The 13,389-nt window shown below is 39.9% G+C and overlaps 2 protein-coding genes across 5 annotated transcripts in view; one reads left to right on the top strand and one right to left on the bottom strand.

The window, feature by feature from the left end:
* LOC123860545 (endogenous retrovirus group K member 8 Gag polyprotein-like) overlaps positions 1 to 10,596 on the bottom strand; it is a 131,474-nt gene extending 120,878 nt beyond the window's left edge. For 3 of the 4 annotated variants that reach the window (XM_064588270.1, XM_064588267.1, XM_064588268.1), the window contains exon 1: positions 10,458 to 10,595. The gene's annotated coding sequence lies outside the window, so the exon portion shown is untranslated. Of the gene's footprint in view, positions 1 to 10,457 lie in introns of all 4 variants that reach the window. The other variant, XM_064588269.1, reaches the window with a different exon arrangement.
* RRS1 (ribosome biogenesis regulator 1 homolog) lies at positions 10,573 to 12,930 on the top strand. Its single transcript, XM_045896471.3, has one exon. It carries the CDS (start codon positions 10,682 to 10,684, stop codon positions 11,795 to 11,797), a length of 1,116 nt encoding a protein of 371 aa, XP_045752427.1. The 5' UTR covers positions 10,573 to 10,681; the 3' UTR covers positions 11,798 to 12,930.
* Positions 12,931 to 13,389: the final 459 nt, after the last annotated feature.

Below are 13,389 nucleotides of genomic sequence, written 5' to 3'. Positions count from 1 at the left end.
CAACTTGCCTATGCCTGAGTGAGTAATAAACCTTTGAATTACTTGCTGTCATCGCTCTGGTGTGATATGTCTTAACATGAATACATTTAAAGCAGGGAAAGGAAGGCCCAGTAATAGGCAGGGCTAAACCACAAGAGGTAGAAGAAGGGCATTTTCAAACATAAAAGAACTCAGAATTTATACCACATATGTAAATTGTTTGAGGAAATCATTCAAGACAGAATACCTCAATTGAAAGAAAATTAAAACTAAATAATAAATTCATTGTAGGGGTCTAAAGTATAAGAAACAATTGGGATCCATGACTCTAGCAAAAGATATAATTATGTCAAAATACATGGTGGTATTATGTTTATATAAGAAAAATAGCATACTGCTCAAGAGCAGGAATGGAAACCAAAAGATGAAGCGAGTATCTTCGAAGTGCTAAAAGAAAGTAACTGTCTATTGAGAACTGCATCCTCAAATAAACAATCTTTTATTAACTAGGGTAAACTAAAAACATTTTCAGATAAATAAAAAAATGCAAGAGTTTGCCATAAGGAAACTTAATGAAGGAATTTTATAAGGATGTACCTCAGGAAGAAAGAAAACAAACTCAAAAAAGTTTTAAGAGACAAAAAGAAAAAATGAATACAGATATTGATAAATATACAAACTGATAAATTTAAACATATCACCTATAACTATAATGATGCTAATTTAAAAGTTTAAAAAAAAAAAACTAAAATACTGGCTAGCAATAGTGAATAATCTGATAGAGGATGATCAAAGTTTAGTACCTTCTACTATTCAGTCAGGAGTGTTAAGACATTGATTAACGTCACAACTCATTAAGTTAAATATAAATGGAAAAAATCAAATAAAACCTTGAAAAGGAAAACAGTGCCCAACTTCTAAATAATTAGAGAAAAAATGGAAGATTAAAAACAAATACGCTATCATTCAAAATAGAGAGAAATAAAAAAGGAGAAGAGGGCAAATTTTTAAAAGACAGAGATACCCTTCAACAGATGAATGGATAAAGAAGATGTGGTCCATATATACAAAGGAATATTACTCAGCCATCAGAAAGGATGAACACCCAACATTTGCATCAACATGGATGGGACTGGAGGAGATTATGCTAAGTGAAATAAGTCAAACAGAGAAAGACAATTATCATATGGTTTCACTTATTTGTGGAACATAAGGAATAGCACGGAGGACATTAGGAGAAGGAAGGGAAAAATGAAGGGGGGGAATCACAGGGGGAGGTGAACAATGAGAGACTATGGACTCTGAGAATCAAACTGAGGGTTCTAGAGGGGAGGGGAGGGGGGGATGGGTGAGCCCCCAGTGATGGGTATTAAGGAGGGCACGTACTGCATGGAGCACTGGGTGTTATATGCAAACAATGAATCATGGAACACTACATCAAAAACTAATAATGTACTGTATAGTGACTAACATAATAAAATATATATATATATATAAAATAAAAGACAGATTAAAACAAACCCAAACATATATGCTAAATTCCATTGAAAGTTAATGGATTAAACTTCCCAGTTAAAAGATGGAGACTGTCAGGTAGATTTTAAAATTCTAGCTATAAGCTACTCACCAGAAACATACCTAAATCATAAAGATGTAGAAAAGGTGAATATAAAAAGAAGAAAAAATATATTCCAGGAAAATACAGAGAACTAAATGAAATTCAAAGTATCATAAATCAAAATGTTATAGAAGCAGTAAAAGCATTACTTGAAGGGAAAGATACAGCTTTAAATATTTACATATTAAGAAATAAAGTATGAAAACTAATGAACTTAAGTCTAACTGTAGAAGTTTAAAAAAAGAATAACAAAATAAAATCTAAGTTGAAGATTAATAAAAGTAGAAATTAACATGTTAAAGATATAATGGAGAGTATCAATAAAGCTGAAAAATGGATCTTTGTGAAAACTTATAAAATAGAAAATCTCTAGTAAGATTGATCAAGAAAAAAGAGAATAGACAAAATAATATTAGGAGTGATATGATGGATATAACTTTAGATAAAGAGGAGAATTTTTTAAAGAGACTATTATAAAAATTTTATACCAGTAAATTTGAGATGTTAGAATAGATAAATTTCTAGAAATACATATCCTACTGTTTTTGAGAAGTCAAATGGCTTCATCTTTTAAAATGGGATCAGAACCTTAAAATCACCATGGTAATACCAAACCTAGATAATTTTATAGGTGAATTCTACCACACTTTCAAATAATCAGATGTTCCAATCTTATTCAAACTCTACCAGCGATCAGAAAAAGGAATACTCCCCAATTTAGTGAAGTTACTATATAATACTGATATCCAAACAAGACAAAGATAGTACAAAGAAGAAAAATTACAGGCCCACCTCACCCATGAATATAGATATAGAAATGTAAACAAAATGTTGGCAAACCAAAATTAGCAGTATAAAAAAGATAATACATCATGATCAAACTGGGTTTATCCCAGAATGCAAAATCTATGAAGTATATAAATATAATTTACTACATTAAATGATTAAAGGAGAAAAAACTATATGATAATTGTTGGGATTAGACTAAAAGGGTTCACATCCTGGTTTACCATTTACTAACTGCAAGACCTTGGGTAAGCTACTTAACCCTGATGATAATCAGTCTTCTCATCAATAAAATAAGGATACCATTAATATCCGCCTCCTAGTCCTATTTTGAGAATTTGTAAAGATAATCTGTGTCTGATACATTATACCTGCTCCTGGTATACATGCCTTTATTCCTCTTGTTACATCTACTAGAACACCCCTCTTCCTCCTCCCATCTATTCAAACCCTACCCAGGCTCAAAGGCCAACTCCAGATCCTCTTCTTTCATAAAGCCTTTACCATTATTCCCCTTAGCTTTAATTTATCTCCCTCTTCTACACAGTACAGTGTTCTTAAACTTCTGAAGGAGGGGTAGAGAGTCACAGATGCCTTAGAGAATCTAATGGGGAAAAAAAAGATCTATTCACAAAAATGCATATGCATACACATTTGCCTAAAACATCAGGAGATTCCTGTCCCTCTGAAGCTCACCCATGGAACCCCAATTAAGAACCTCTGTCTTCAAGTGTATGTTTCACCATCACCCACTCTTTTTACCTGAGACCATCTTAACAAAAGCACAGGTTGCTGCATGGAGCTAGAAGCAGCACAGAGAGAAGCTAGTGAAGCTCAATTCATAGATAAGGAAACAGACATACAAAGAGGTGACGTGACTTACCAAAGCCATGCACAAGTATAGAGGGTAACAGAGATGGAGCCAGAACCTGTCTCCTGACTATCTCTCTAGGTTTCTTTGCAAAAGTGTGTTTGAATAATTTATCTCCAACTCACAGAACTCCAAAATTGAGAAATAATGTTAGCCCATTTTTCAGATGGGGTGATGATCCCTTGGGGAATTTGTTTCCAGGTAATCAGGCTAGAAATTACTAAGACTTACTTACTCTCAGAATGATAGTTACTACACATACCAGCAACATTATTATATTTTATCCTACTTTACCTTCCTTGTATTGAAATTCTCTCACTAGCTTTATCTGAAGCAACACCAAACCAGGGAACACAAAACTGCCCCAATTTTATTATGTGAGGGAGCTAACTTGGAAGCTTTTTAAAAAACATTTCTACAACTGTAACCAATCAAAGAACATCATCAGTTCTAGATCTTGGGCCCAGATAGACACAAATAAAGTCAATCCACAATCTTTCATTCTCATAAACATATCTTCTGTCTTCTTCCCTATGAGACATTTTTCCAGAACAGCTAACAAATAGTAAAATGGATTATGCCCTGCTCATTCTCCACCCTACCTTCCAATTCTCAAAGAAGTTTAATGGAAGGGAAAAAAACTGAAAGAAAAAGAGAAAGAAAAGCATCATGAGCAATTTTTAGAACACAACAATCAACCTCCACATTATTAAAAACTGATTAACACTTGTATAGTCAGTCTCCTTATGCACGCAAGGACCTGTTTCACTATGTGGAGTCATACAACCAACCTAGGAAATGAGATAATGACTCAGGAAGAGGGGGAGGTTTGTAAAATGGGATATATTGGAAATTAGAGGAAAAACAATATTGGAGTGCCTGAAGAGCACAGGTTTTTAACAAATATACCTTAGAGATGAATGGTAAAGGCCACCTAGTCAAAACCTTTCATTTTTCAGGTGAGTAAACTGAAGCCTGAAACCTAAAATGCCTCACCTCTAAAATCCATAGGCTTTCCAGAGAAGGAAACCTGGGACCCACAATAAGAAGTCAGCTTGCCCAGCTGAAAATTCATACTATCCTGGATAATGAGGTAAGTACCATAAATACTGGAAAATGCCAGGAACGTTATTTAAACATTCTAAATAATAAGTCTTTCTTAGGCCTTGGGGGAAAGTACACACACCACAAGCAACCAGATCTTCTGCATTACCAAGTGGCTCACAGGAACCTAGATGAGGCTGCGGTGCACTTCTGGATGCTGTCAAGGACAGTGTCACACCTACTTGCCACAAAAGAGGTTTTTTCCTTTGCTTTCTTTAGCAAGGAAAACACCTAGAAAAAGTTTAGGCTGCAGCATTTCCCCTATATGTGGTCATATTTTTAATGTTTCTATCCACTGTTTTTATTTTTCATAGGTGTATTCTAAAAAATAATGGGCTGAACAATGTTTAGAAATAATTCTGGATTAAGAGGGACCAAGAAGTGGCACGCGGGTGGCTCAGTCAGTTAAGCGTCTGGGATCTAGCCCTGCATCGAGCCCCACATCAGGCTCCCTGCTCCACGGGGACCCTGCTTCTCCCTCTCCCTCTGCCTGCTGCTCCGCCTGCTTGTGCTCACTCTCTCCCTCTCTCTTTCAAATAAATAAATAAAATCTTTAAAAAAAAGGAGGGACCAAGAATTAATGTTTATTTGGCATAATAATAACTTCATTATGTACTCTTGATATTGCTTATGTGGGAAATATAGCAGAAAAAATTTATTGGCAGATTAATATTCGTTCACATATGGCCTATAACTGCAAAGACAAATTGAAATCTGCATGGCAATGAAGTTGCTCTCCTTAGGGGAAAGGAATTCAGGGCTCAATTGCCTAATCTGGAGTAAATCTACTCTAAAGTTTTCAAAAACTGTTCAGACTCCATTAATTAAGAAAAACACAAAAAGATCTCTTGCTCATTGCAATTTTACTTTCATAAGTTAAAATATAATTTAAAAAGATTTTTTAAATAAATGGATCTAAATTCTGTTGTTGGGTTCTTTGAGTGCAAATATCCCTAAAGTTCTGGAACTTCAGTTATCCTTTTTAAGTCAATCTTTCATTCTTATATTGAACTTCTTATATAGGTAAAGTCTAAAGCCAAACACCAATCTCATTCCCTTGGGATTTCGTGAAGAAGTCTTATGAAGGGGGGCGCCTGGGTGGCTCAGTCATTAAGCATTTGCCTTCGATTTAGGTCATGATCCCAGGATCCTGGGATCCAGCCCCGCATTAGGCTCCCTGCTCAGTGGGAGACCTGCTTCTCCCTCTCCCCCTGCTTGTGTTCCCTCTCTTGCTGTCTCTCTCTCTCTCTCTGTCAAATAAATAAATAAAATCTTTTTTAAAAAAAGAAGTCTTATGAAGGAAAACCATCAGCCAGTGGTGCTTACATACCTTACAGGTAGTGATAAGATTTGGGGAAATGCAGTTTTCTTGGTAAACTGCATTTGCAAATATTTGAAAAACAAACCGTTGTGTATTTTACAGATAGCAAATCAACTTAAGTCAATTCTAAAATGCTACCATCATTTTTACTATCCTCAAATCCAAAGTTCCCTCTAGACAAATGTACAATGTTTGGTAGTTATTCTATCTGCTTTTATACTAACTATATAAAATCTTAATGCTCTATCTTCTATGTTCATTTGTAAAACAAAACAATAGATTTTTATGTAGGTTTCTGGCTAAAACTGAAGCATATGAATACACAGATTTTTGTCTATGATCAAGAAATTTTCAAAAATTAAACTTTCCCTTCAAGTACTTCCAAATTAAAATTATAAATCAGTAAAAATGAACCATGTGGAAATAATGTGAGCATTTGAAGGGCTCTTTTCTGCTATTTTATCAAATTACTGGCACATTGAACTTCCTAGACAAAAATATTCAAAATAACTATGTTCACAGCAGGATTAAAGATTGAATCATCCCTAACAATTTCCGCTACCAAAAAGGGGCAACTGAGAAACATTTAGAAAGTAAATCTAAGTTAACGCACCATCAAAAAAATGAAAAAAAATGCTTACAAAAATGTTTTGCTGGACAAAGTAGTTATGTTCTGAGGGAACATAAAGGTATCACTTTCATGCCTTTAACCTTCTAGCCCCTTGACTGCAGAGAAAAAAATCTCCCTATAAGTTCACTTTTGTTATTGAAATACTTTTTAATAGGTGCTACAAAAATATAATTGTTGATTGTTCTGTCCTGTGCCTCATTTTTGCCTTTCTTAAGGAATGTTCTTAGCTACCTCTAGGAAGGTAGCTAAGATAGAAAAATAGGAATGGGGGCGCCTGGGTGGCTCAGATGGTTAAGCGTCTCCTTCAGCTCAGGTCATGATCCCAGGGTTCTGGGATCAAGCCCCACATCGGGCTCCTGGCTCAGCGAGGAGCCTGCTTCTCCCTCTCCCTCTGCCTCTCTCCCTGCTCATGCTTTCTCTCTCTCTCTCTGTATCTCTGCGTTTTAAATGAATAAATAAAATCTTAAAAAAAAAGAAAGAAAGAAAAATAGGAATGGGGAAGAAATATTTAAAAAACAAGCATAAGGAGCACTATCATGCCATGAAGTAAAGAGGCTATTTGGGGCCAGATCATGACCATCCAAGACCAAGCATAATCATTATTTTGTTAGGTAGAGAAGGGAGTTTATGAGAAGAGTGATTTTGCCAGATCAGTAGAAGACAAATCCCCTGGACTGACCTGAAGAGAGAATGAAGGGAAAGAACTATAAGGATGCTCCTAGAATAGCTCCCTGGGTATCAGTCAGGTCCTGGCTGGAAACAGATAGCAGTCAAACTGGGTAATTTAACAAAGATCAACAAAGGGAATATTACAAAGATGTGAGCGTGGTTTAAGGAAACTCACAAAGAGTAGTGACACAACAGCAAGAGCCATACCAACCTCTAGGCCTGCAGGAACCAGGGAAGCAATTAGAGGAGCTAAGAGAGTGTGTGTGGCTAAATGGAAAGAGCTGCCTGATTGGAGCTACAGCCTTTTAGAGGAACCAGCCAACCCATGGCAATCTGCAGAGGACTAGGGGCATACAGGCCCTCACCTTAAACTCTTTACACCCTCCGATCTTCTGTCATTGCTTCTTGCTAACCACAGCCAGCTGGAAGCCAGGGGCAAATAGCAGAGTAGAGAGAGGATCTGGAGAAGTAGATGGAAGAGACCCAGTCTAGGGATAAGGTAGTGATAGTGGGAATGAAAAGGATACAATATAAGAACACATTTAACAGAACTTTTAGACTGACTGGATTTGGAGTTAAGAAAAGTCAAGGATGAACATCATAGTTTCAGGCCAGAGTAACTAGACTAGAATGATAATAACATCAACTGAGACTGTTTTTACTAACCATTGTATTCCCAAAGTCCAGCATAGTACCTTGAGCATGAAAGGCCTTCCATAAACTTTTATTGGGGAAAAAAAAAACGTGGATGGATGGATAACGGAAGAAGCAAATTTTCATGACTTTTATGTCTAAGTCTTAGTCTTAGACATACTGACTTTAGAGTATTGTGGAAGAGCCCACCAAGTGGTTGGAGATTTCAGTCTGGAGCTCTGAAAAGGAAAGGAATAAAGATGTACCTCTGAGACCCATCTGCACAAAAGTGGCAGCTGACAGAATGAGAGTGGATGAAATGGCATAGAAAGTGGGTATAAAGAGAAAAGCAGAGTCTGATGACCAAATATGGGATCTGTCTGCATTATGGGACAAAAGAAGGTAGGGAAACCAACAAAGAGAAAAAACAAAGGGGAAAAAAAAAAAAACCAAAAGATGTGCAACCATCTGCTGTACTGTTAAAATATATTCACATATATTTGTACATCTTTGGTAGGCTTTCTTTTTCTTGACACTGCAAAATCTTGCCTAACATAAAGATGATACAAATGCAAGCTGGAGACCACCACTCACCTACTTGCCTAAGATTTTTTTTTAAGCCACAAATCCCAATCTTACTAATCTTGTTCACCTTGAATCTAACAGCCAACATTAATCCTTTTTTAAATTTAGAAAAGTCTATTTAACAGGTTTATTCGTTCAATTATGTATTGGGTACCTATTATAAATCCAGAATTATCACTGGCAAAGTGAAAGTAAAAATCAGTCTCCCAGCATAAGGAAATTAAAGTGAGAATTCACTGTTTACCATTTAACACCTTTTGACACTTGCTCTTTTTTTTCTCAAACTCTGAAAATTGAAAGAGGAGCTAAAACCTACAAACGCGTCCTTCCTATCAAAAGCCCAAACATGCCATGTTGTACATTTCTCTTAACCTTTCTTTCTTCCCTACTGTTCCACACAGTCTCAATAATCTTTGTGTCTAATGTCTGGAATATGGCAATCATCCAAATGTTTGTTGAATGAATGAATGAATGAATGAATGAATGAATGGGAAGCTAAGCCAAGCCCAGAACAGCCGTATCAATGTCCGTAACACTCTCCTATGGCAAATCACAAAACCTTTTAAGGGTCAAGGCTAGGTTTAAGGCAGTTATCTAAGATGGCCTTTGACCTAGCCTTGACCTCACAATATGAGTGGTATTAAAGACTTGGTGCTGAGTGTTAAGACAAGGGCAGAAAAAAAAAACCCGCAAATCCTAGAATGTTTTTTGTTTGTTTATAGCAACTCTATTCATAACTGCAACCTAAAATGCTTTTAGAAAAGAGGAAAAAAGAAGGTTATAGCATACTGTCTGATGCATAAAATGTGTTCACTAAATGTTTGATGAGTGAATGAACAAAGGGAAGCTGAGGAAAGATAGTGAGCTCCAGAAACCAAACTCCGGGGCAGGGGGGTGGGGGGGTGGGGGGAGGCAGGTACATAGATGGGACTGTGCCTAATGACCTCTCTAGCTGAAACTCAACTAAATCTATTTCCTAAGGGCTATTATGTCCATTTCCATGGGTAATTTTCTAGCATAACCCCCTCTTCACTACTCCCAACTTCCCATTAAAAAACAAAACCAAACCTGTAAGCCACACAATCAGCCCTGTGCTTCCCAAACTTGATGTACATACTCATCACCCAGAGATCTTGTTAAAAATGAAGGTTCTGAATCATCACATCTGGGTTGAGGCCAGAGACTCTGAAATTCTAACAACTTCTCAGGTGATGCTATACTGCTGGTCAAAAGACCACACATTTTGCGTCTCAAGGGCCTGAAAGACATTGCAGAGAATACGCCTATCGTCTTAAAGCGAGAGTTAAGATAATTCCTACTCCCACATTTCCTAGTTGTATAACCTCAGACAGGTCATTTTATTTCTCTGAGCCTCCTTTTGTGGAATATGATGATTAACAACTGCTAACACTTACTGAGTGCTTACTATGTACCAGGAACTAATGTTTCATATTTTCAACTTATGAATTGGACTTAGGTTAAAAAACCTGTCCAAAGTAGGTACCGTAAAACTAGATGTGATTCTAGGTAGTTTGACCCAAGAACCTGGTGCATAATCACTGTATAAGACTGCCTCTTTAGCTTACTCCCAGGGCGATTAGAAAGGTTAATAATTGGTATTTAGCTAACATTTGTTGAGTGCTCCTATGTTCCAGACCAAGCTGCCTCAGAGGCATATTAACTCATTTATCCTTATAACAGCCCTAAGAGGTAGGTACTATTACCACTGCATCTTACAGGTTTTTAATTAGGCCCAAATACCCGAAGGTCCAACAGAAGTCAGGATTGGAACTCACGCAGTTTCACTGCAGAGCCCAGCGCACTTTTGCCAGAAGCGTGGAGAGGATGCGATCACGGGGCTCTGGGCTACCAGACCTCAGCTCGCCCGGGTGGGCGCCCCCCAGTGCCCACCTAAGGCAGTCTAACTGCCAGCCCCTGTTCGCTCACAAAGCAAACCAAATCTTCCAAAACTAGCTTTATGTGCATCTGTGGAAAATGTCTTTCTCGGTCAACACCCAGGAGCCCCATGAACAGGTTCAGGCTATGGTAAAAATAAAATTTATGTAGTTCCAGAAAGCTGAAAAGCGAAACGTCTTGTGAACTGATTTGCACTGAAATTGGTAACAGTCGCTCCAGGACCCCCTCAAACCGCGACGCCCAAAATTCACACCACCCCGCTCCGCCGCTGCATCCTGGGAGACACAGTCCCAACTGGGCCCTGGAATTCGTAGTCTAGGCTCCCTGCGCCAGCACCGCCTACCTCTGGGCTCCCGCCAAAGAGCCGCCGGTAATCCCATCTGCTCTCCAACACTGCTCTCTGCCGGCCTTTTCTCGGGTTGCCGGGACTGTGAGCCTGTTCCGGGTGCTCCGGAAGCGAAGCTTTCTCTTCCGGAACGAGCTTCTCGGCGACCGCACGTGGTTGGGTTGCCCGGGCTTGAGCCGGCGTTGGCAAAGAAGTTAATTTGAACTGTCTCCCCGGAGCTAATGAGCTCAGGGGGAGCCATGGAGGGCCAGAGCGTGGAGGAATTGCTGGCAAAGGCGGAGCGGGACGAGGCAGAGAAGCTGCAGCGCATCACGGTGCACAAGGAGCTGGAGCTGGAGTTCGACTTGGGTAACCTGCTGGCCTCAGACCGGAACCCCCCGACGGGCCTGCGGCGCGCGGGACCCACGCCGGAGGCTGAGCTGCAGGCCCTGGCGCGGGACAACACGCAGCTGCTCATCAACCAGCTGTGGCAGCTGCCCACGGAGCGCGTGGAGGAGGCGCTGGTGGCGCGGCTGCCGGAGCCCACCACTCGCCTGCCGCGCGAGAAGCCGGTGCCCCGGCCGCGGCCGCTTACCCGCTGGCAGCAGTTCGCGCGCCTCAAGGGCATCCGTCCCAAGAAGAAGACCAATCTGGTGTGGGACGAGGTGAGTGGCCAGTGGCGACGCCGCTGGGGCTACCAGCGCGCCCGCGACGACACCAAGGAATGGTTGATCGAGGTGCCCGGCGGTGCCGACCCCTCAGAGGACCAGTTCGCCAAGCGGATCCAGGCTAAGAAGGAACGGGTGGCCAAGAATGAGTTGAACCGGCTGCGTAACCTGTCTCGCGCGCACAAGATGCAGCTGCCCAGCGCGGCTGGCATGCACCCTACGGGACACCAGAGTAAGGAGGAATTGGGCCGCGCCATGCAGGTGGCCAAGGTCTCCACCGCCTCAGTGGGGCGTTTCCAGGAGCGCTTGCCCAAGGAGAAGGCCCCCCGGGGCTCCGGCAAGAAGAGAAAGTTTCAACCCCTTTTCGGGGACTTTGCAGCGGAGAAAAAGAGCCAGTTGGAGCTGCTGCAGGTGATGAAGAGCAAAAAGCCTCAGTTGGACGTGACAAGGGCCACCAATAAACAGATGAGGGAGGAGGACCAGGAGGAGGCTGCCAAGAGGAAGAAAATGAGCCAGAAGGGCAAGAGAAAGGGAGGCCGGCAGGGTCCTGGGGGCAAAAGGAAAGGTGTCCCGCCCAGCCAGGGAGGGAAGAGGAAAGCGGGCTTGGGAAGCAAGATGAATTCTGGGCCACTTCCCTTGGGCGGCAAGAGGAAAGGAGGGCAACACCAAGGAGGAAAGAGAAGGAAATAATTTTCACCGTCGGACCCATCTGTAAACCAAGAACTATACACTAAATGTTAAATTCTAGTTGGGGCGGGGGGGGGGGGGGGGGGGTGGATGTTGAAGAAGGTGGCCGCTGCCTTCCCTGAGCTTGAGGTTAAAGGGATAGACTGCCCGACCCGCAAGATAGTATGTAAATGTTGGACTCTACAAATTAATGTTTTTCCCACAACCAGGAATTTGGCTGGAGATTAAAGGATGTATTTGAGGACATAAGAATCCGGGAAAGAATTTGGTGGAAACTGAGAATGAGTTCTATTTTTAAACAGACATCTTTTTTTGTTTTTAACTTTGGATATATTGTGAGAGAGAGTTGGTCGTCTTTCAGACTTAAAATTGATTTCTGCATTATTTTTATGACAAGGGAGTGTATCATATGGGGGAACGGAAAGATTACATTTTCAAAACTGGACTTATAAGTAACTCTTATGAAGGTTGTTTAATAAAAGTGTGTATCTAATGTTACTTTTGACATTTTGGCTATTGGTAGAAATTCTAAGTAAAGCCAGGGGATACCTGGTTCAGATTATTTTAGTTTACTTTCTAAAAAACATAAAGCAGGTAATTTATGATGATTTCAGTGATACCAACAGAAGTATGAGTTTTTCTAATAAGTATCAGATACAATATTGAAAGTGTAGTATGACTGGTGTCTCTTTGAAAAAAGATTTTATGCTTTTTAATACTGTGAAAACATTTATTGGCTGTAAATTATAAATGTGGACTTCACTAAATAGTAATAATCCTCAATAATCCAAGAAACACTTAAATCTTTTTCAACATTTATGTCCCCAGTTTTTTTGTTAAACTTCTGGTAGGGTCTGTTTCGAGAAGAGATAAAGAAACCTGCCAAATCTTTACTTGGAGTACTGTTATCTTTGATTCATTTGTCAAACTGACCTTAACTGGTTTGATTAGGAGGTCAAATGTTCATAGCTTTTATGGGTCTCCTTCCCTAATTGATTTCGGTACCCTGAGAAGGATTCATAGTAGATCTAGATTCCAGGGGAGCATTTTTGCTGCTGTTACAGCCCCATGAGCCACTCTACTCAGGTTTTTGGTCTGACAGTTCATAGAAAATTAAAGTTGGGAGTTAATTTTGTCTTTTTTTAGTGTTGCCTCATTTTTATAAGTTATCTTTAGAAATTACTATGGAAGAAAAGATTAATTCAAATTTCATGGTATGTTACTAAAAACACAGATGTTCAATTGTTGCTGTCTTAGGATACTTTCAGGTTAAGTTAAAGTTGAACTTTGCCATCATTGATCAACTCTCCCACTGGGAAGTGGAGCACTTGGCCCTAGAGTATAGTGTAATCATGGAAAGTTTGTAACTACTGATGAAACATTTAATGGTAACTTAACTTCCTCACAAGCTATTCTAGAGCACTTAACACCTTTTAAGTTCTCAACTGTCCAGGGTGTTTTGTTGTTACTGTTTGGTTTTGGGATTTTGGGGGGCGGTTTTTGTTGTTTTTTAGATTTTTGATTTAGCAGTTAGACACAGCACTGGCCCTGTAAAAACAAACAAAACCCTCGGGCTTTTTGCATGGTCCTTATTT

Source organism: Mirounga angustirostris, unplaced genomic scaffold, assembly GCF_029215605.1.
Source record: "Mirounga angustirostris isolate CCGP_5_RB_7025 unplaced genomic scaffold, mMirAng1.0.hap1 SCAF_4, whole genome shotgun sequence".
Taxonomy (NCBI): Eukaryota; Metazoa; Chordata; class Mammalia; order Carnivora; family Phocidae; genus Mirounga; species Mirounga angustirostris.
Note: the sequence above shows the minus strand (reverse complement) of the source record. Positions and strands in the feature narration are given on the sequence as shown.

Excerpts from the sequence above, each read along its gene's own strand:
- RRS1 (XM_045896471.3), top strand. The coding sequence starts at position 10,682 with ATGAGCTCAGGGGGAGCCATGGAGGGCCAGAGCGTGGAGGAATTGCTG.